This window comes from Tachypleus tridentatus, chromosome 13, assembly GCF_004210375.1.
Source record: "Tachypleus tridentatus isolate NWPU-2018 chromosome 13, ASM421037v1, whole genome shotgun sequence".
In the NCBI taxonomy this organism is placed as follows: domain Eukaryota; kingdom Metazoa; phylum Arthropoda; class Merostomata; order Xiphosura; family Limulidae; genus Tachypleus; species Tachypleus tridentatus.
This window is the reverse complement of record NC_134837.1, coordinates 14525707-14551179: the sequence shown is the minus strand read 5'-3', so window position 1 is coordinate 14551179 and position 25473 is coordinate 14525707. Positions and strand designations below refer to the sequence as shown.

The 25473-nt window shown below is 31.5% G+C and overlaps 1 protein-coding gene across 1 annotated transcript in view; it reads right to left on the bottom strand.

The window, feature by feature from the left end:
- Nucleotides 1-3652: 3652 nt before the first annotated feature.
- The window catches only part of LOC143240683 (sodium/potassium/calcium exchanger Nckx30C-like), a gene marked incomplete at its 5' end in the record, with an annotated part of 99543 nt that continues 77722 nt past the window's right edge, over nucleotides 3653-25473 (bottom strand). The window contains 5 exon segments of the mRNA XM_076483507.1: nucleotides 3653-9969; nucleotides 14679-14815; nucleotides 17140-17259; nucleotides 18124-18279; nucleotides 23156-23362. Coding sequence (XP_076339622.1) covers nucleotides 9711-9969; nucleotides 14679-14815; nucleotides 17140-17259; nucleotides 18124-18279; nucleotides 23156-23362 — 879 coding nt within the window.

The following is a 25473-nucleotide window of genomic DNA, read 5'->3' as shown; positions in this document are numbered from 1 at the left end:
GTTCAGATGAGTATTCAGTATTCTATAGGTGTTATCTGCTAGCTCCAGTACACTGTTCAGATGAGTATTCAGTATTCTATAGGTGTTATCTGCTAGCTCCAGTACACTGTTCAGATGAGTATTCAGTATTCTATAGGTGTTATCTGCTAGCTCCAGTACACTGTTCAGATGAGTATTCAGTATTCTATAGGTGTTATCTGCTAGCTCCAGTACACTGTTCAGATGAGTATTCAGTATTCTATAGGTGTTATCTGCTAGCTCCAGTACACTGTTCAGATGAGTATTCAGTATTCTATAGGTGTTATCTGCTAGCTCCAGTACACTGTTCAGATGAGTATTCAGTATTCTATAGGTGTTATCTGCTAGCTCCAGTACACTGTTCAGATGAGTATTCAGTATTCTATGTGTTATCTGCTAGCTCCAGTACACTGTTCAGATGAGTATTCAGTATTCTATAGGTGTTATCTGCTAGCTCCAGTACACTGTTCAGATGAGTATTCAGTATTCTATAGGTGTTATCTGCTAGCTCCAGTACACTGTTCAGATGAGTATTCAGTATTCTATAGGTGTTATCTGCTAGCTCCAGTACACTGTTCAGATTACTTCAGTGATTTATCTCAACACCAATATCTTTTTTTTCAACCACAGTATTTAGTTTTTGACAAGAAAAGAATATTATTTGGAATTTGAGATACAACTGTGATATCCATACTTAAAAGTATTTTTGTACACAGTTTGACTTGTTTTGAATACATTATTTTTAAAAAAGGGGAATGCCATCGGCTTATTGTTGAATTTATATGTATAAGAATCATTAGCCCACATATCCATAAAATACTGACAAATATATAATTATATCAACGTAATATCTCAACAAGGTATTACCAGAATTATTTATGAAACTACTGAATGAAATAAATGTTTATATAAAAACATTTCCTCAGCTTTGTTTTTGGGTGACACCTTCCCTGGTAAGACTCATTCTTTCGTGAAACGCTAAAGCAGCATTTTATGTACTTTAAATTAATTCCAACATTGTTTTAGGTTATAGATAAGTATAGTGCATAAAACTATCAGTCTCTGAGGTGAGAGGCCCGGCATGGTTAAGGTACTCGACTCATAATATGAGGGTCGCAGGTTCGAATCCTCGTCACACCAAATTTGCTCCCCCTTTCAGCCCAGCCATGGGGTGTTATAATATGACAGTTAATCCCATTATTCGTTCGTAAAAGAGTTGGCAGTTGGCAGTGGGTAGTGATGACTAGCTGCCTTCCCTCTAGTCTTACACTGCTAAATTAGGGACGGCTAGCGCAGATAGCCCTCGTGTAGCTTTGCGCGAAATTCAAAACAAACCAAACATGTTATTGACAAATATTACTAGCTGAAAAATGGCTGTGATAAGACGAAATCGAAAAGAGAAAACTTGTACCATGTTGTAGATATCTATTTCATATTAGCCATTTTTCGTGGCATGCATTTTTTAAAAAAAATAAATCTTTGTAGTCGTTTTGAAGTCGAATATTGTCAGTTTGTTTTGAATTTCACGCAAAGCTACACAAGGGGAATATTGTCAGACTAACACATTTGCAGTGTCCAGAGCGCGACATTTGTTTAAAGAATGAAAATACTTTACTTTTCAAAATTTCCCTAAAAACAATATCCTGTTGATGTTGTGATAATATGTTCTTGATAAATTAACTAAAATTTATTGAAGTTAACATATTTTGTCGTAGAAATAAAACAATACACAGCCAATTAACTAATTACACATTTATTTTCTACAAGAAACTTTACAATACTGGATCAGAACCTGTACATTGAACTAATAAAGTACATCAGATAAAAATTCATAAACATATTCTACAATAAATGCTGAAATTTTAATTGAAAGATAACAAGAAGAAACAAACATACAAACTAATTATAATATTTCTATTAATTTGTACCATAACAAGTATTTTATAATCTCCTTAATATAGTTGGACTTATATTAGCAGTTTTTTTCTCTTACCTTGCTTTTCTCTCTGTACACGTAAGTCAGGAAATCTCCCTGGATTTTATTGATTAATCTCTGATTAGCTAAAAAATTAGCTCTTACACTTTATAAAGACGTAAGTTTTCCACACATCATGATAATCGGCATAAATATGCAGTGTACTTTTACTTTTACTTTGCATGAAGATAGAATAAAGGCACGTGCACTACGAAACCCAATTCACGGCCAGATACATGTATTAATTGGATACCATTTTATTTACATGCGAGATTGTGCCACCTTGTGTTATATTATAACTAAAGGATTTTGAAAAAAGATTTATATTTGTTTAGGAAACTCTGTGGTACAAAAATTAAGATTTTTCGAGTATAGTGCATCTTAAAAACAACCTTTACTTGTAAAGTGTTGCTGTAGTGAAAATAAAGACTTGTTCGAAATGCTGGAGTTTGTACAGATATTCAGAACTAAATTATCTTTGGATAGAAAAAAAAAGTTGCAACTGAATTTAAGTGATAAATGACTGATTAAATATTGATATTGAAAGTACCCAGATATATAAATAGAGATTAAGCTTTATTACTGGGATTTATATTACATTTAAATAAATTTACAAGTTATCAATGTTTGTTTTTTTACTCCATGTTTCAAATTGTAAAACTGTCTTTCTTAGACCCGAAGGAAATGGTTAGATTCTGTAGCAGGCATACTTCAAATCAATTGGTTTATAGAGACGTACAATTTAAATCCTGGAAGATTTCCTGTTAATTAATTCATTTCCGCAGTTGACCAACTACATGCATGTCCTATAGCTAATCCTGACGCTAAAATAAATTCACTGAATGTCAAAACAACGCACCCATGAAGAACAAAAATGACTGGCTGTGGATAAAGTGTTATTTGATTAAACAATGTATAATACACTTTTTTTTTTACGTACATGATATACTATAGTCAAGTAACATTTGAACTGACGATACATGTTTCACATTATTTTACTATACTTATTTAAGCCACAACTATTCAACTGATATATTGGGTCGTCGAGTTTATTTACTCACATATCAACATACTGATGTCATCTTCCTAATATCAAAAGTAACTTATATAAAACTTATAGAAAATATAAACCTAACTATGTCTTTCAGAAAGTAAAAGCTGTATTATATACATCTATAAATACTTAAATATAGTTACAAGCGATATTCTTATCATACAAAAATGTCGTTGTTGTTTGGAGGAGGTATGTGATCATTTTAAACAATGATGACTTATGTAAATAAAATCAAATATACATTATACAAACGTTAATACTATAAGTATACATTGAGGTTGCTCTTAGAAAATGAGTCCCCCAGTGGATCAGCGGTAAGTTTATGGACCTACGACGCTCAAATCCGGGGTTTGGTTCCCCGAGGTGGACAGAACATAGATAGCCTATTGTGTATTTGCTCTAAAACAAACAAACAAATTTATAAAATAAATTACAAAAAAATATTATTACATATAAATTCCAGTTACAGTCAGTGTTATGTTCTTAAACGTGCTTACGTTGGGATAAACATAAAGGACGCCACTCAGTTTGATTTCATTCAGACGAAAAACGTTACTTCAAGGTGGTTAAGTTCTATTTAACATTTTAACTTATTTTTATTGTAACATCTTGTCTATACACTTTTTAAACAACAGTCTTAGTTCTATGAATAAAGCTATATGCACAGACGATAAAGCTTTACAAACGATTATTATGATACGTTTTAGCGGCAACATGATGGATTCAGCTTTTTTTTTGGAAATTTCACTTCTAATCCCAAACCTATCAATAGTACTAAAAAGTTTTAAAATAGACCTATGCGATTACGTTGTTTTAGCACTATTCAGTTTTTATGCTTATTTGCATATTGATATGATTATTTAATGAGTATGGGAAATATGTATCATTCAATTAAATAAATTAGATCTAATCCGTAATATATTACTATGACCATGCTGGGAAGAGAAATCCTATATTCATAGTTTAAATGAAATATTAAATATTATTAAGGTTAGACTAATTGTAATTATTGACAAAACATTTGTTTTGGAATAAATTGTACAGACATTTTATTTCTGGACAATGTTTTGATAAATTACGTAATAATATTTTGCAGTGGGAGAGGTCAATCTGTTTGGACAAGGTTTTCGAGAGGCTGGACAAGTTTAAATATCTACTCATTTCACTAGAAACAGGTAACTTGTCGTTGGTGTTCAGTACGTCTTAAAATTTCATGCAAAACTGAAATATATTAACTTAACTGCAATACAAACATTGTTTAAAAGTATGCTGTCTCTAATCAAACTCTAACTGCAATAGTTATCACCCCCACACACACACACACATACACGGTTTATAGTTTTTTCTGTTCTAAAATACCACTTTGAAATACTCTACATAGATCAAGTTTTGGTAAAATTAATACTTTTATTTTCTATTTTCTCATTACTTCTCAAAGCACCGGCTTTAATATCCTTTACATATCATTCAATATAATGATGTAGGTGACAATAATACATTCTAACACATACACCAACACCAAAACTATTCTGAAAGAAATATACCAAAAGTATATAAAAATGTTATTTTATAATGTTATAATACTGATGTGTTATTTTTTGTAGTGAACGCAGTATCATTTTAATATAACTGAAATATGAGATTTTACTAAATGTTCTGTTATTCTTAAAAAGTGGATTCTAAACACGTAATAAAAGGATTAATGGCCTAGAGCAGAAATTTAATGAACAACATGACCTTTAAAGTATCGAGCACGGACAGCTCCTTATTGAAAGTAAAGTTACAAATAAAGAAGCAATAACTGTATCTAATTTAAGCATAAGTTTTATAGCGCTTATGACCAGTTCCAAAAATTACGTAACTACAGAATTTCTCCGAGTGTTTTATGTGTATATCTCAAAATGAATGGCATATACGTAGCAAACTAAAATCTTAAGTTACTTCTGTTTCAACCGAGTACTGTTAAACGTAAACTCAATATAAGCACCTAGAAACCTCAAAACTAAGATATCTTGAAAACTGACAACTAATTAGGCTTAAAATATCACTTCTAACGTATAAATGATGAACAGTTGCCGTGTCATGTATCTGTCTCACTAAAATGCATTGCGATGAAGGAATTTTTATATTTTCTCTTGTTTAATAGAGGTACATACATAACGTGTGTGGCGGCAATCGAAAATTTATATATTCAGTTGAAACTTGGTAAAATTTTAATAAAATAAACATAAATTAACTAAAAATAAGAAATACAACACAACTCATCAAGGAAACATGTAATATTGATCAGTTCCAGTATGTATCAGCAGTTATTTAGTCTGAAGTATTTTTTTTACTCGAAGACTCTCATTTTAGTTTACAAAAATTTTAAAACTCATACATTTACGGTTCAATCTAATATTATCTCTCAGTGCCGTTAAATTTAAAAAGAAGTAGTAAATTTGTATTTTGATAAAATAACTAATTTGTGGAAATTGTGTATACTAATGAACATCTGCAGCTATGTTTACTAAAAAGCCATTTTTTTGTCATACAGTATTATTGCATTCATTTGTCTACCAATCTGAACAATACAATTTACGTAAGTTTAAATTTATAGAGATGCTCGAACAAAACAATGGAATTATTACTTGTAATATGCAAAACAAATCAATTTTTGTATTTATTTTTCAGTATTTATACTTTACTTACTATTAACAATAATCATAGTATACTATGTCATTTTGTAAACATGAAATGTTAATCATTAATTAATAATAATTTTTATGTAATTACTGTGTGCTAATAATACGAAATATTTAAATTTTAACTTAAACATTAATACATACACGAAGTAACCTAATTTATTTATTTATTTTCGAGTCTTAGACAATACAGTGTACCATTGTTAATCTTTCTCGCTAATATTGTTGTAGATTTTAATTTTCTTTGTTGTCGTGATTATGACTATTCAAAACTTATTGAGTAAAACAACAACAATAAAAAAAAACATTCAGTGATTGAAAGGTATGAAAAAACCGGGCCTAGATAAGTTTAGCAACGATCTCGGATTTATTAACTTGGCCCCTTATTCGAATAAGTTAATTATTTTGTGTGAATAAAGATTTAATGGGATATCCTTCAAGTAAATAACTTTAACTAGCATATATTTGAAAATGTACTAGGAGTTTATTTTAATGTAACACACAACCCACAGATTGAATAATTAAAACCTGGTTGTGCTCACAGCTACCGTTTCACAGTGTAATATTTATCACATCATTCCTTTGATGAATAAACGAAAAACACCTTCAATTAATTATTTACAGAAATGTTTATAACTATAATACTGTAACAAATATCAACAAGTGTATAGATAATAGTTATAATGTGCATATTAACTTCCTACCAAAATAATAATATCTACATCTGTAAAAACAAATGTTTAAATTTGTAATAATAGTTATGTATCTATAATTCTAACACAGTCCAACAAATACTTTGCACGGAAGTTATAACTATCTGATGTGAATAATTATTAATATTTACATCATATAGGATAGACCTAATACACAAATATAGATACAGGTGTGGGTATTAACGAAGTGGTGAAGAAATATTTAGCAGGAATTTAAAGTGGCTTAGTTTAAAGTGCAAATGTTGCCCTATGTTAACTCTAATGTGACATCTACTAGACAGAGACAATATAATTCGTTTATCCTACAAGTATACTACAAAGTTCAGATATTTCACTTACGCACAATGTTTTTATTTACCTACAATTCTAAAGTAACGTCAGCTGAACAAGAGCTAATGCTAATTTGCACATTCAACTAATATATAGAATCTCTAAATACGTGATTTGTGCAAACATTTGCTCTGCAAGTGTAGTTTCCCCTACGGACTAACAAAATTGATTGCACTTTCTATAAATTCGACTTAAATACTCGAATAGCACATAGCTGTTTTAGCCTACACATCTGGCCTATTCAATAATTTATTATTTTCTGTGGTGCTTTGTATTTACTTTCAAAACTCAAGATTTGATAAAGAAATCTAACGTGGTAAATTTTTAATTGCATATTTACAAACAACATGACACATGAAGTTAGATATACAGATAAAGATATCTTCCATTATCATATTACATTATCATGTAATATGTTATATTACAAATGTAAAACTGTTTGGATTACTTTGTGCAATGTCTCGTATCTCACCTTCATGATATTTCTAGCAGATTCTACTTGCCACGAATTATTTCTTTGATAATTCAGCGCCCCTATGTCACTACGATCGATTTACGATGGCTTGAATGCACATAAGACAAAACACACAAAAAAAAAAAAAAAAAAAAAAAAAAACGCATCGTCGCCTTCTTTAAGAGGTGACCAGTGAAAACCACAGAATTGCAGATCTTGCGCACTCATGATATCCGGTGCCCATTTTCGATATTCTTGTTTAGAAAATGGATGTTGACGAATATTCTCAGTTGATAAGAAGAAAATACGGATTTAATTTGAAAGATAAACGGACAACAATGGCTGTTAAATGTATATTAGACAACAAAGCTACTTCTATAGTTTTACTAACAAGATATGGGAAGACGAAAATTTATGTTCGTTTTCACGCTATTTCGCCCATAGTGCATTTAGGCTACCCGTTCCGGTTTGACACGTTTCCAAACTGGATACATTCAGGCGTTAATGCAGAGACCGACGATAGGTGGAATATAAGAGAGAATTAATTATTCAGTTCACACGAATCGATTCTTGCAAAAGATTTGCGCTCTTATTAAAAAGCGATGTTTCACTCTAACTCCCTCGTTGTCTGTCCACCCATTATCATTATTGATAAATGAAAATTATTAAATTTTCAAAATATAGCATTGGTTTGATCTTTATTATTTTTGCCACACTTAATATTTTTACAAATTATTGATTTTACAGAATTAACTAATCTAAACATTAGCTTAAAATTTAAGCTTTTATTATTATGACCTACATGATTTTGTAATTTTTATAGGTGCCACAATTAAAACTAAATTATTATCATAATTGGCCTGCATAACCGTTGATAGCAAAAATTCTAAGTTCCGAAAGCTTTTAAAAAGTTTAAATTGCAGCATTATCTTTGAATTTTTATTGTCGAAGTGCACAACTTTTGCAGAATTTATGAAACTTCAAAATAAAGATAAAATTGAACATATTCAAAGTACTCACGTATTTCAATTTTAGACTTTTTTTGAATAAATGAACAATCAATAAGTTTTAATAAATCAACTGTCAACAACAAAAAACTTTCAACTCGTTTGTTTTCGTATTTTCTTTTTCATTATTATTGTTACTCGTGAGTTCAAATATCAAATTTAAAACCATTTTTACATTATTATATTATTTATTAAATAGTGATCGTTCTGATTTACTAAAACATTACAATTTACGAATATCTGAAATGGTATACGCTCAATTGATTTAATATTAACTTATATTCAATTATAAATTAATAAGGAAAACAAAAGATAGTGTTTAAAATATCCCATTTATCGACTTTTCCTAATATTTTCAATGATTATTAGTGTTTTAATGGGTTTGTAACTGAAATCCCTCTATCAAATGTTCGTGAACTTATTCACGTCTAGAGCGTTTGCGAGATTACATTCTTAAACTAAAGTATAATTTAAATGCAATAGAAACGTTGACCAGATATTTGTTATAACTTTAAGCCTTTAAAGAACCTAGTCTAATGATGATTTGCGCTGTGAATAATCACAATCTAATGACTTCATGCATTGTGTCACTCATTTAACGTTGCTCTAATGATGCTTTTTCAAACACACCAATAAACATGCCACTAATAATTTACTGTAAATATAGATAATATATATATATTTAACCAATTGTGATAAACGTTTCAGTAATAATCGTAATTTATTAAAACGTGTGAAAGCGTAAAGCAACAATTTTGATGTAATTTTAACACGATAGCGATAAATCCTTTTGTAGTAAACAAGACATGTAGCAGTTATTTTTTCAATAACATATATTTTGTAATTATAATATAATCACTGTATCATAACTCAATATGTATTTGCAGCTAAGTCAATCATTTTCTTGTTACCTCACATAATAGAATGATATGCTGTTGATAAATGCAGTACCAATGCATGTTTCAGAACCTTTCAATTTTATCTAATTCATATAGATAATCTTTATTAGTATCCGTAAAGGTGAAGTAAATCTTGGAAATAGCTATTAATTTTAGTTTCGACTTTGGAAAACCTGGATAATACTTTTTTATACTCTCATCTAAGCAATATAATACACCCTTCACTACTAGAAACAAATAACTGCATTCTTAGGTAGGCATCACAGTATTTCATTGTGGACGCGAAAAATTCAAGATAACAGTTAAATGTAACACACATGCGCAAAAAATACCTAAACGATTTAGTTTCTTTCATATTAATACAATGTTTAATATAATATAGATATAGCTATGTCAGATTGCCTTACGTTTTCAAATACAGGATTTTTAAATCATTACGATAATTTGACCGATAAGGTTTACCTGTCCGACACTGATCCTTCCGATAAAAAGAACAATAAATAAAAATGAATCATTTCAAATAAATTAATTAATTAACACCTTTCTCATAAACTTTATTTTCGACATTACGTTTCATTAGCCTGTAAACGGTTTCAGTATAGCATTACAACTAATAACTTTATACTCCAACAGCAAGCTGAGTGTTATAAATACGAAGTAAAGAACGAACATGACCGCAGCTAATTTAGTATTCATCCGCCACTTGAAGCAGGCTATGGAAACGATGACGAACAATAACATCAGAAATAAGAGTAGAACAGAACAAGCCATGCCGGTACTGCTGACTTGCACAGGTCCAAACAAGATACTTGCTACAAACCATGGCAGTGGAAGACTGCAATAAAAGGTCATATTTATAAATAGAAATACAAACCTAACAATAAAAAACAACAAGTTAACAAACGGTGTTATCATGCGAGACACAAAAATTAGTTCGTTTTTATAACACTGAAATAAATTTTCTTTTTCCCACACAAACTGTACTTTAAAAAAACTGATTACAAATTGCACCTCATAAACAAATAATATAATTATTGCACAACTGTCGGTAAGGACGGAATTATGTTTCAGCCGTGTTTTCTCCCAAACTAACCGCACTACAGGTTTGCCAAGTGAAGACTTATTGAATATATTGAAGATCAAAACATGAAAATTCTTTCTTCAGTGTTTATAGTTATGTGAAAGAGAACAAAGTCAGAAATTTCAATATACAGTGAACTATTTTCATGTAGGTCATTGAAACTTGTCTAATTATTCATTTATATTTTTTACAGCTACTCTCGTGATGTTATTGTGTAGGATTCTTTTTGCTTAATTCTAAGATCTATTTATTTAGATCCATTAGTATTTATAGCAAACCATGATTAACTTAATATTTCTTAATATTTTTTTAATGAAGACGTTTACATTTCTGTGCTATTAATAGCTTGACTTTTAAGTCCTCGGTGGACTTAACAGATAGCCCGATGTGACTTAGCTATAAGAAAAACACACACACACGCTTTATAGCTTATTATAAAGTTGGTTATTCTACGGTCTCTGTCAAGTCCACCGAGGGGAATCTGATAAGCCTTAAAGCTTGGTTAGCACAGAAATGTTTTTTAAAAAAAGGCATTATGATGGTTCGAGGGACTAAATTCAGCAAAAATACTGAAGAGAAAACTAGATGTTAATAAGTTTTGTTTTTATTATTATTACTGCTTACCAGGGGCGTAGATCCTGGGGAGATGAAAGGCATACATCTTTCCTTCATTTTAGGTGGGGGGATGGTGCATACAATCATCCCCCCTACAGTTTAGTCTGTTGAATTGTTTTACTGCATCATAGGCCTACAAATTGTGTGTTTGTTCTTGTGATTCTCGTGTTCTTACCAATCGAATTACATAATTAGGCCTAGATGTAGGCTTTTTCAGTAGCCGAAATGTACGTCTTTAATATAGGCGTGCTTCTAAGCTTTTCGATCTAAGCGATAGTTCGTAAGTATCAGTCAGTTGGCCCGGCATGGCCAAGCGTGTTAAGGCGTGCGACTCGTAACCTGTGGGTCGCGGGTTCCCATCCCCGTCGCGCCAAACATGCTCGCCCTTTCAGCCGTGGGGGCGTTATAATGTTACGGTCAATCCCACTATTCGTTGGTAAAAGAGTAGCCCAAGAGTTGGCGGTGGGTGGTGATGACTAGCTGCCTTCCCTCTAGTCTTACACTGCTAAATTAGGGACGGCTAGCACAGATAGCCCTCGAGTAGCTTTGTGCGAAATTCAAAAACAAACAAACAAACAATCAGTCAGTAGGCCTAAGTATACATGCAAGTATCGTAGCAACAAGATTACTCTGTGACTGCATGTTTACAGCTTTCAGGTTCATGTAATCAGAGATTACCAATTTGCAAATTGAACAGTCCACGTAAGTGTTTGGAAAAATCATCCCCCCTCATCGGGTGTAAAAAATCTACGCTCCTGCTTCTTACTCAGAGGGCCTGACAAAATAAGTTTGATACTGAAGACTATAAGTTAATACGCTCTCGGAAGGGAGTATTAATACATTTTTATTATTATTGTTTACATATAAGAAAGCATTAAGTAGTTCCTTTTAATTGCTTATATAGTTTGTTAATAAAATTAAGATATTGTATAATTATTAAGAGCTTGAAATTTACAAAGCTGTAAGTTTTATAGGCAGTATTTATTTATCGGCTTATTTAAAAAGCCTTAAACGTAATAGGCTATACTACCCTCTGCAACAACTGTACCCTGAAGGCGCCAAATTCGGCTTACTGTTTCAACAAAAAAGCTTTTGTGAGGTTTTTGAATTTCACTCAAAGCTACACGAGGGCTATCTGCACTAGCCGTCCCTAATTTAGCAGTGTAAGACTAGAGGGAAGGCAGCTAGTCATCACCACACACCACCAACTATTGGGCTACTCATTTATCAACGAATAGTGGGAATGACCGTCACATAATGAAGCACCCACGGCTGAAAGGACGAGCATGTTTGGTGCGACGAGGATTCGAACGCGCGAACCTCAGATTGCGAATCGAACGCCTTAACCCACCTGGTCATGATGGGCCTCCAGAAAAAGCTACGAACGATACACATATAAATAAAACAAGAATTTATTTCCGCAATCCTTTCGTCAGATTTAAGAAACACTCTAATTAAACTACAAACCATGTATATAATTTAACCGAACATGAAAAAAAAGTACAATATGATGAAAAGAATGCGAGGCATGTATGTATATTAAACTAAACATTTTTATGTTAATTTGTTGGTGTGAGTAACCGTTAAATGTGATAAAATAATTACGATATAGAGGAGGAAAAACAAGAAAATTATAGCAGAACAACAAACAACAAAAAAGATCACGTAGAAACAAACTGAGATCGCAATGATTAAAAATAAAAAAATGAGCGGTATAGTTTACAGTGTTAAATAAAACAAAGAGACCAATATAGTATCTCTAAAAGAAATTGTAGTGAGGTCTAGTGAAAGATTGAAAATGGTGTAATAGAGCCACAAAAAGCTTTAATCACTTCAAAAAGAATCGTGGTTTATTGCACGGGATGGCAGATAATTTAACTTAAATATACGTATGTGCTCTAAGCTTTCATGTTTAGGGCATGTTTTAGGAAAAGGATATTCGTTTAGTTGATTTCATTGTAATTGGGAGCTAAAGTGTTTGGAACAGGGATGTCAATAGTATCTATATGTACAAGTCGAAGGTATTATCAAAATCTATCACTTGACAACCGTGTAATCTCACCTATGTAAATTTCTTTATAATTGAATCCGGAATTAAAAATATACGTAGAAAGAAAATTAAACCGAATATCAAAATTTAAAAATGACCATTTATTGTTTAACTTGCGTAAGTTATTTGAGGTAGCTTAACTGGGAACATACCAAGCACGTGGAAATTAAATATTAGAAAGAAGTTTGTCTTTAAATTTCACACAAGTTTTTATTGGTTGTATATAGTTTATTTTATTCAGTGTTTCACAAGGTTTACCTGAAGATTACCTCACATCTTCAGGTTGAATACTAAAACTAAAGCTAACCACCCGCCTGATGGTTCCAGGTAAATCTAGTGAAATACTGAGTAAAATAAACAAACGTTTTATAATATGCTGGACTTGTTACCATACATTTATTGTAATATGAACGTCCGTTTCAGAGAAATATATATTTAGAAACGCACATAGCTTATACTATTAAAGCTGCATTGCGAAGTTCCTGTCTATTCACTAATTTGTATCAGATTATCGAGTGTAAGAATCAATAATATAGGGTTTACGAAAGTACTAGCGTACTGTTGGCAACTGAAAATTCTACAACTTCGCCTATAGTTAACAACCTGACGCGTCAAGAGACAGTTCGTATTGTTCGTTTGCTACAGTTGGTATAAACCTCTGAAGCTATAACTGTGATTAACACTTATTAATTTGGAAACTACAGGTACCTGAACAGGAATATTTATAGATTTTTAACATTACAAACCGTTTAACTTCAGTAGAGTACCGTCGGACGTTAGTGTTTCTACAAAAACGTTAGATAACTCCAGTGGTGAAAAATTCACGTTTGATCGAAGAGCTTTGTTTGAAGTTAAGCACAAAGTTACAAAATGGGCTATCAGTACTCTGCCTGCTACGGGTATCGAAACATGGATTTTAGTGGTGTAAGTCCGTAGACATATTGCTGTGCCACTGGGGGCCATAAAAGAGTTAGCTAGCTACCCTTTGAGTGAACTGTACCAATATTAACTTGAAATTAATTCGCTCATCGTGAACCGTCCATAAACGATTCAGTTCCACACAAGATAGAAGACTCAATATTGTTGGTAAGTTTATACAACTTTTATATATAAATCATTATTTGTAATAACTGTTTGTTTGGAATTAAACACGAAGTTACACATTGAGTCATCAGTGCTCTACCCACCACGGGTATCGAAACCCGGTTTTAGCGGAGTGAGTCTTGTAATAACCGTTAGTATAAATTCTATTAGCGTTTGTAAATTGAAATACATTTGTGTTAAAAAAGAAAACTGTGGGTATAAATCTTTCAAACATCATACATTTGATACTGATTAACAGTTAATTAACTTCTAAATTTAAATAAAGATTTAATTCAGGATGAGGCTATTTGAGATTATAACACGTAACAACAGCCGGTAAAAATGTTTAAGAATATTAAGCAGTTGTTATTTGACTTTATAGCATTTACTTTTCATAAGCAAGAATAAAATACAGCAATGTGTTTGTTCGAATGAGACGCTACCACGATGAATAAAAATATTCTAAATAAAAGTAAAACTTATTTGTCTATTTAATAGATAAAATGTTATGTAGCTTAAGAAATAAAAATGGATTTTAATTTGTTTATAAGTTAAAAAAAATTCATCGTTTACTGTTGAAGTCTAAACAACGAATTTTTATGTACGGTCTTCTTTCTTTACTGTATAAAAATATTAAAAAGTGTGCATGTGTAACAACTTTACTTATCGTGTGTTCATAAAAACGCTTCTTGTATTTGAGAGCTCCATTACTTACCCCATAGCTACATCAAATATATTACTTCCAATAGAACTGGATACCGCCATATCTCCAAATCCTTTTCGGGCTACCAATACACTAGTAATTAAATCGGGAATACTTGTACCGGCCGCCAGAAATGTCAAACCCATAACCTAAAAATATATATATCTTTTTAATGGAAGAAGAAGTTAAATAATTAAATAAAAAACAGCGATACTAGCCAGTAAGATTCGTGCGTCCTCCTTGCGATATTAATGTTAAATGTACAACAGTATTTAGTATATATACAAAAAGTAAAATTTCGTTAGTTAAGTCATGAATTTTCGGAACAAAATTTTGTTCAACAACAAACAGCTAACTTTAAGTTTACTAAATTGAGCATTAAAAAATATGCAGTCTGTTGGACATATATTAAGCAAGTAAAGTGTATTTTAGAACAAGTCCCACATTCTTTAAACGTGATCTAATTGTATCTATACAGTCAATGGTGTTTTTGTAATATAGGTCTAACCACCTATTTTTAGTACTAACTTTATTTCTAACAAACTGGCTTGATTACTCTTAAGATTTAGAACGCATAAATTTAAATTAATTTGTGTTTTTATATTTGAATTTTATTGTTGATAACAAAGCTACTAAGACTAGCTGTCGCCGTCCCTAATTTTTAACTGCTGAACAAAAGGAAAACTTCCGGTTAACAACGCATTACAGCCAACATCAACGCTAAGGTATTTACTGTTGCCCTTATACCACACCCACGTATTAAAGTCCAGAGGATATTTTGTGGTATTTCACAGGTTTGAACCATGTTTTCGAGCTTCGAAACCCAAAGTTTTAAAACATTCACAATAATGTTAATAGAGCTATTCTTCTTAACTGATATCAAAGTGAACCAAAGTTTCACACATCAAGGAAGTCAGAAACAACTCAAAATATTACAATTAATCAGACGCAACAGAAGAAAACATTGTTTGTCAGGGAAGAGAACCATAATAAAATGTCACCAAAGTAAAACAAATGGAAAAAAAATCGCTTCTATTGCTACTTTTTTAGGCATGCGCATTAGAATTTAAAATTATGAAGGATATATTCAGCAATAACTTAGTTCTGTTAATATAACGCAGTGTAACATTGTATCGTTTTAAAATTGAATAAGATTACTGACCAGTATTGATAGAAATGTTCACTGCTTTCTGTCCATTATCAACAGACATGCTGAAACATAACACCAAGCACGTAGCAATAGACTATTACAGGACAATGAAAATGCATTAAGGTAAGGAAACGATTTTTATGCACCAATAATAGGTACAAGTATGCTTAAAATTATACAGTTTGTAGGTGTGTCAAATTCGTAGCCGTTTATGTAATATTTGACTTGCAATGAGCGTACACAACACTCGAATTAGCAAAACAAATTCACAAAAAAAACTTATATCTTTTATTTTTATAATTGATATGTGTTTTTCATACTGTTTGTCTTATTAAAACGTGAAGTTCGTATTAGTGTATTCTTTTCACTACTTTGTGCTGATTTGCACAGTCTACTTATAGCTGTTACAGTTCCGTTTATAGGTATTGATGTAGATGTGTGAAAAACTGATCAAGGAAAACCACAATCTTATATTAATTTTTATACCATTTTCACTTAACTAACTTATATATGGTACTTTGGAATTAAACAGTAACATAAAAGTAACATCTAGATTGTTTTATGTGTATGTGTGGTTAATTGTGTCTTCAGTAAAGAAACTGAATATGGTTGCCTGGCAATTTATTAAGAGTTGTTACTTGTCTAGAGAAAAGAACCAAAAAACAATAACATTAAACAATAATTTTGCTTCTGATTGAAACTGTATCACTACACCGAGTTTACATATGGTAAAATTAAATTAACAAAATGACCGAACTTAGTATGGCCTGGTGGCGTTGTCACCACCAAAATATTTCATGTCATTTGGTAGATAATTTTTTGCTCTAATAGATGGTGTGTTTGATTTTCATATGTCTTTAATTTTTGCTTTCATTTTCAGCTCATTAAATGGAATGTTAAGTGGACAAAATCGAGCATTTTCGACACCATCTGCTTTTCGCATTTAATTTCTTGCAATTTCGTTTAAAACAATGCATACTATATACCTAGGTATTACATGAAATAACGTATCATAATAAATGTTTTGGGTGTAATGTGTTCATGCATTGAAGTATTGTATAGTCTTGCATGTAATGCTTGAATGAAATTATTTAAAAACACTCACGAATTATTCCTCAACCTAATACATCATCAGTTGGGAAATTGGAGAAAAGTTCACCAATCCTCATTTGTGTTAAGAATTCTTTGAAGTGTTGTAAAGATGCACTACAATGTTATGTGTTTTGCACATGATAAAATAAATTATAATAGACTTTCCAGAGATGAAATATAAAGTGTGTTTTTAAGAAAACAATATCGAAAACATTGAACACTATAGCATACTTCGTTTGGTATCCCAGCAGTTTCTCCAGTCAGAGAAGCCCACCAAACCATCAGGTACGAAAAAAACGCTATCCAGCAAATGCTACCGATAAACGAAATGGCGAACCAACGTCTCTTTTTCTAGGGAAAGAATACAATATCCACGATTTCGTTAATTCTCAAGTACTTAAGTAAGGAAGCACATTATGCTAATGTAATAATAACTCGATACACAATTATTTGTAAACATAACAAAGCGATTTATTGGTTTTGTAAATACATGTTTCGAAATAGCATTGGTATTTATTCTTCAAGGATAACAAGATAAACTCAATTCATTTTTAAACACGTAATATGTTCCATCAAAAATAATTCACTTCATTATGCTTATAAATTGTTGTTTGCCAGCTTATGATGCAATTCAAATGAGAAAAGTAGCAACATACCACCACCAATAAAAATAAACTACAGTGGACAAAAAGGACACAACACCTTTTATTATTTTGGGTTTATAAACTATGAAAAATTGGACAAGAGACGTCGAAAGGTCTCAGTTTTGAGGATTAATTTCCATATGATGATTGGTAAGTAAAATCCTCTGAAATTTCCTGTCAATTGCAAGAATTCTTCGGATTAAAATATTTCTCACATATTTCATGACTTTCTGTGTTTAGTTCTAATTAACATTCATTATAATTATTATAAAGTGCTTAAAAATATCTAGGGTGTGCCATTATTTTTCGGGATAAAAAATTAATTCAAATTTAAAAAGCATTCTTTTACCTTTAATTTTTTCTATAATGTTATTTTCTCTTACGCTGACATTAAATTTGAAATATAAAATATAGTCATAATTAGAATGGGAAATATTACATTAAGAACAACACCGTGGAGTAATGACTTCTTTTGTAGCACTTAAACTTTAACCAGTAAGTTCACTTGGTTATCATTGATATAAATAAGCTAAATAGCGTTTATCATATTCTAATTTGGCACAATAAATACCTCCTTACGAACATCCGGTAGGGTCAACCATAATGGAATAATAATTGGACCCAAGAGGATGTAGTTTAATCTTTTTCGCCAGGTGTCAGGCCAAGACATATCAAGCGGAGTGTCAGTCGACTGTTCTTGCTCCGGAATGGCGCTTAGTGGTAATTCCTTAAAAAGAAAATTCAAACCATTGTCAATCTATCTTGTTATAAGATATTCTTATATAAACATTTCAAATGAGTAGCACACCTTAATATTTTAATGTTGTATTTACTTTTGTTAGCTTAAGAAGGAATTTGGAACTATTGTTTTGCTACCTAGTGGCACGTACGTTCCCTCATGGATATCTTGAGCTATATTAAATTTATTATGATAAGTATATGTTTCACAAATAGCTAGAATACAACCAGGTTTTATTAATTACTGAAATGAAACGCTTTTATCTTACTTAACACTTAAACTTTATTGGCTTAGCTTTAAAAACCATTTTTGAAATTGTGACACAATTCGACTAATACGTAACAACCCTGACATCATAGTGTGTTCTCTACACACTAATATCGTTATTGTTAACAACTTTGACCTCATTACATACGTTCCCTACACACTAATATCGTTATTGTTAACAACCATGACCTCATTATACACGTTCTCTACACACTAGTATCGTTATTGTTAGCAACCTTGACCTTATTACATACGTTCTCTACACACTAATATCGTTATTGTTAACAACCATGACCTCATTACATACGTTCTCTACACACTAGTATCGTTATTGTTAGCAACCTTGACCTTATTACATACGTTCTCCACACACTAATATCTTTATTGTTAACAACCATGACCTCATTATACACGTTCTCTACACACTAGTATCGTTATTGTTAGCCACCTTGACCTTATTACATACGTTCTCTACACACTAGTATCGTTATTGTTAACAACCATGACCTCATTATACACGTTCTCTACACACTAGTATCGTTATTGTTAGCCACCTTGACCTTATTACATACGTTCTCTACACACTAATATCGTTATTGTTAACAACCATGACCTCATTATACACGTTCTCTACACACTAGTATCGTTATTGTTAACAACCATGACCTCATTACATACGTTCTCTTCACACTAATATCGTTATTGTTAACAACCATGACCTCATTATACACGTTCTCTACACACTAGTATCGTTATTGTTAGCCACCTTGACCTCATTACATACGTTCTCTACACACTAGTATCGTTATTGTTAACAACCATGACCTCATTATATACGTTCTCTACACACTAGTATCGTTACCATAACATCATTTAACATCATTTTTTAATCAGGTAGTCTTATAACTAAAGATATTTTGACTAATATTTTTGTCTTAAATGTGAACAGGTTCCAGTTCATCCTTTGTATAATAACTGGTTATTAATTGATACATAACCCATAATTTCTTAATAGCTCCTATTAGGACTGTTTTCAAATTTAATTAAGTTTCAATAATTTCCGTTAGATCATAATCTTCCCTTTCAACATTTGAATAATATGATTTAAACGTTTTAGTGACTCTGTTCGCCTAATTTTTAAAATATATTTTTAATACTATTATTTGAATGATCATGTTTTAAATTTATTTTGGTCTCCTATTTATGATGGTGAGTTTTATTCCCAGTCTCCAAAATATTCTTTCCAGTATGGAAGTATAGTTTAATCTGTCTTTAATGAATATATTTACAGGTTTTTCAAATATCCATCTACCTAGACTGTTTACGTGGTGCCCTTACCTGAAAACCATCCCACAGATCCTGCTAGTCCACAATAGTCAGAAACCTTACCCATGAAACCATCTCACAGATCCTACTACTCCACCATCTGAATCAACCTTACGCTGGAAACCATCCCACAGATCCTACTACTTCACCATCTGAAGCAACCTTCCCCTAGAAATCATCCCACAAATCCTACTAGTCCACAATCTCCAGAAGCCTTACGCTGGAAACTATCCTATAGATCCTACTAGTCCACCATCTGAGGCAACCTTAACCTGAAAAACATAACATCCCACAGATCCTACCAGCCCACCATCTCCAGAAACCTTAACCTGAAAACTATTCCACAGATCCTAGCAGTCCACCTCTTCCAATACCCTTACGCTGAAAACCACCCAACAGATCCTACTGTCCATCATCTCTAACAACTTTACCCTGATAACCACCCCACAGATCCTACTATCCATCATCTCTAACAACTTTATCCTGGAAACCATCACACCATTTCTACTAGTCCACCATCTGAAAGTATCATTACCCTGAAAACCACCCCACATATCCTACTATCCATCATCTCTAACTACTTTACCCTGGAAACTATCCCACCGTTTCTACTAGTCCACCATCCGAAGCATCATTACCCTGAAAACCACCCCATAGATCCTGCTAGTGCAATTGTAAAACTTCACTTGATTTTTCATAATTTGGAGTACTGAAAGAAAGAATTCTGTCCAGAATATAAGTGTGAAACGTGGGTCAACCGTGTTGCTTCTGAAATGATCAAGTTATCTCTGTAAATACGAGACACCATTATTACTCACAAGATCTGTGTGGGTAAAATACATATTGATGAAAGTAAATACAGAAAAAGAAATGTACAACTTCACTAATTTATAACAAAGGAAAGGGAAGATTTTAAAAACAACTAGAAAAAACCAGTAAAAACTGTGGTAATAAAGTAACGCAAAATAATACCAGGGTCAACATCACTTTTTGTTGGTGAATGAGTTGCCTTCCACATCACCCTCACGTAGCTTTGCGCGAAATTTAAAGTAAACCAGTCAAACCTACAATTGTGTTTAATACCCAAATAAACTGGCGCAGATAGCTTAGTAGTTTTGCTCTAAACAACCAGTAAACCGAAATAAAAAATATATATTACATCAAAATACATCAGCTTGGGATTTTCTTCGCAAAAGAAATATACTTTAATTGTTAAAATGTGGGCGTAGATCGTGACATATGAATAGTTCCGTTTATATTATGTAAACCTTTGTTGTTTTCTTGTAGTTACGGACAGTTTATTAAATTTTGTTTATTTGCTTTCGTTTAACAGTTTTTAAATTTGTTCTTCCTCAGATATTCCCGAAGAATTACGTCACGAACCACTTGCTAATATTATATTTCATAAATACAATAACAATGAATTCATGTGGCATATTTTGTTTTCTTTTCGTTATATTAGACATTTTATTGAATTCACTTAACATTTATTGTCACACACACACATATACATTACAGTACTTAAGCACAAATATCCAGCTTTTTGTAACGAATCTCAAATAACATTTTGAAGATACTACGTTACAAAATTAAGTTCCACATATCTTTATCCGTATGACCGTAGTTCAGTTGATGATATAAAATATTTTGTGAATGAATTAGAGAGCTCCTAGTTGTCAGTATCACGGCGGTAAGAAGAAATTGAGATGGTGTGTAGAGAACTTGTATAATGAGGTCATGGTTGTCGCTAATAACGATACTAGTTTAAAAGAATTTGTATAATCAGGTCAAAGTTGTTGTTGGTAACGATACTATTGTTAGAGAACTTGTGTAATGAGGTCAAGGTTGTTGCTAATAACGATACTAGTGTAAGAGAACTTGTGTACTGAGGTCAAGGTTGTTGCTAATAACGATACTAGTGTAAGAGAACTTGTGTAATGAGGTCATAATTGTTGCTAATAACGATAGTAGTGTAAGAGAACTTGTGTAATGAGGTCATAATTGTTGCTAATAACGATACTATTGTTAGAAAACTCGTGTAATGATGTCAGGGTTGTTACGTATTAGTCGAATCGTGTCACAATTCCAAAAATGGTTTTTAAAGCTAAAGCTGTAAAGTTTGAGTTTTAATTAAGATAAAAACGTTTCATTTCATTAATTATGAAGTCCATTATTAAAGTTGCAAGGAATCGTATAAACGAAAGTAATGCACCGTCAATTCATTTTTCAAATAGCAAATTTAACAATATGTGTTCATACGGTTTAATTTTAACATGATTTACTCATGTAGTGTAAATTTAACATTATGTATTTATGCATTGTAAATTGTAACAGATTTACTGTTGTACATTTATTTTACTGTCTACATTTGTTTCTGTATAGTTTTCTCTTTCGCATGTGACTTATATTCTTGATTGTGTATTGCCCAACTCCCGCCTGTTCTCGAGAGCTGTAGAGAATTTTTGAAAGTATAAAATCAACAATACTTTTTTGACAAAAGCGTGCGAGAATATTGATGAAGGTTCTAGAGACTTGCGTGATTTGTATGAAAGTAAGGCGAAAAGAAGGACAGTATTATTGGCCAGCTACAGCCAGTGTGTTATAAGCGTAGGAAGCTATAATCGTGATTAACGTCTATCAATCGGAAAACTACAGAAATTGACCAGGATCATTATACATTTCAAACATCACAAACCGTTCAACTTCAGTGAAATACTGCGGACGTTACTGTTTCTATCCGGACATTAAATATGTTCTTCAGTAAGAAGTGAACTTCTAACTGGTGTTAGGCTAGTCAAGAAAGGCGTCGTTAGTGTGCAACAATATCAACTCAGAATTAAGTTGCTCTTTGTTAACTTAGATCGTCGTTAAAATATTCAGTTTTAGACTGGAATAAGACTCAGTGTTGTTTCTAAGTTTGTAAAACTGTCGTATATAAACCATCATTTGTAATAACTATTAGTAATAACAGACAGCAGAAGAAAAAAATCAAGATATGCCGTAATGTTACGCCAGTTATTTATATAATAAAAAGAAGCTTTAAGACCAATTCTACATTAAAACATAATCTCGTTCCAAGGCTTTAAGGGGCACTCGTTCTATGAACATTTACATATACATCACATATTACTAACAGTGACGTAATATAATTTTAATTTTCTAACTCGCTTGTTTTATTTACATTATAAGAAAGAAACAAGCGAGGAAAGGGAGAGGTACGGCCTTCTGTTAATCCATGTTTTTCAGTTCTCACTATAACAATTAAACTTACCATTTGGGCAGGAACAGAGCCAGCAGACGTCGATTGTCCGGTGTCAGCCGTAATTTCGTATGAACTGGATGACGTAATGTTTTTCGTGGTTTTTTTCTTCAAGCTGTCGTTGTTGTCGTCTTTATCGTCATCAACGGGATTTGTTTGACTTGAATCACTGAGAGAATTCTCGGCTAACGACGTTAGGGAGCTAACTGTGTTTTCGATCTAGAACATTAAGTAAATACCATTAATCACCTAGTTTCATTGTATCTCAGCACGGCTGGTATGGGTGTTAACACTTTTTACCAAAATAAAGCAGATAACAACGTATTTTGTTTATTTACAGATGACCAAAGGATCATTTAACATAAGAGGCTCTGTTTTCGATTCGTAAATAGCAGACCTTAAGTGTGTGTTATACTTATCTTATGAAAGCAAAAACTATTTTCTCATTTACGAGATAAAAGTTGAGAAAAATATTTTTTAAAACTGTAATGTTGATTGGAAAAGTTTAAACTGTAATGTTGATTGGAAAAGTTTAAACTGTAATGTTGATTGAAAACGTTTAAACTGTAATGTTGATTGGAGAAGTTTAAACCGTAATGTTGATTGAAAAAGTTTAAACTGTAATGTTGATTGGAGAAGTTTAAACCGTAATGTTGATTGAAAAAGTTTAAACTGTAATGTTGATTGGAAAAGTTTAAACTGTAATGTTGATTGGAAAAGTTTAAACTGTAATGTTGATTGGAAAAGTTTAAACTGTAATGTTGATTGGAGAAGTTTAAACTGTAATGTTGATTGGAAAAGTTTAAACTGTAATGCTGATTGGAAAAGTTTAAACTGTAATGTTGATTGAAAAAGTTTAAACTGTAATGTTGATTGGAAAAGTTTAAACTGTAATGTTGATTGAAAAAGTTTAAACTGTAATGTTGATTGGAAAAGTTTAAACTGTAATGTGATTGGAAAAGTTTAAACTGTAAATTGGAAAAGTTTAAACTGTAATGTTGATTGGAGAAGTTTAAACTGTAATGTTGAATGTGATTGAAAAGTTTAAACTGTAATGTGATGATTGGATTGAAAAAGTTTAAACTGTAATGTTGATTGGAAAAGTTTAAACTGTAATGTTGATTGGAAAGTTTAAACTGTAATGTTGAAAAAGTTTAAACTGTAATGTTGATTGGAAAAGTTTAAACTGTAATGTTGATTGGAAAAGTTTAAACTGTAATGTGATTGGAAAAGTTTAAACTGTAATGTTGATTGGAAAAGTTTAAACTGTAATGTTGATTGGAAAAGTTTAAACTGTAATGTTGATTGAAAAAGTTTAAACTGTAATGTTGATTGGAAAAGTTTAAACTGTAATGTTGATTGGAAAAGTTTAAACTGTAATGTTGATTGGAAAAGTAATGTTGATTGGAAAAGTTTAAACTGTAATGTTGATTGGAAAAGTTTAAACTGTAATGTTGATTGGAAAGTTTAAACTGTAATGTTGATTGGAAAAGTTTAAACTGTAATGTTGATTGGAAAAGTTTAAACTGTAATGTTGATTGGAAAAGTTTAAACTGTAATGTTGATTGGAAAAGTTTAAACTGTAATGTTGATTGGAAAAGTTTAAACTGTAATGTTGATTGAAAAGTTTAAACTGTAATGTTGATTGGAAAAGTTTAAACTGTAATGTTGATTGGAAAAGTTTAAACTGTAATGTTGATTGGAAAAGTTTAAACTGTAATGTTGATTGGAAAAAACTGTTTAAACTGTAATGTTGATTGGAAAAGTTTAAACTGTAATGTTGATTGGAAAAGTTTAAACTGTAATGTTGATTGGAAAAGTTTAAACTGTAATGTTGATTGGAAAAGTTTAAACTGTAATGTTGATTGGAAAAGTTTAAACTGTAATGTTGATTGGAAAAGTTTAAACTGTAATGTTGATTGGAAAAGTTTAAACTGTAATGTTGATTGGAAAAGTTTAAACTGTAATGTTGATTGGAAAAGTTTAAACTGTAATGTTGATTGAAAAAGTTTAAACTGTAATGTTGATTGGAGAAGTTTAAACTGTAATGTTGATTGGAAAAGTTTAAACTGTAATGTTGATTGGAAAAGTTTAAACTGTAATGTTGATTGGAAAAGTTTAAACTGTAATGTTGATTGGAAAAGTTTAAACTGTAATGTTGATTGGAAAAGTTTAAACTGTAATGTTGATTGGAGAAGTTTAAACTGTAATGTTGATTGGAAAAGTTTAAACTGTAATGTTGATTGGAGAAGTTTAAACTGTAATGTTGATTGGAAAAGTTTAAACTGTAATGTTGATTGGAAAAGTTTAAACTGTAATGCTGATTGGAA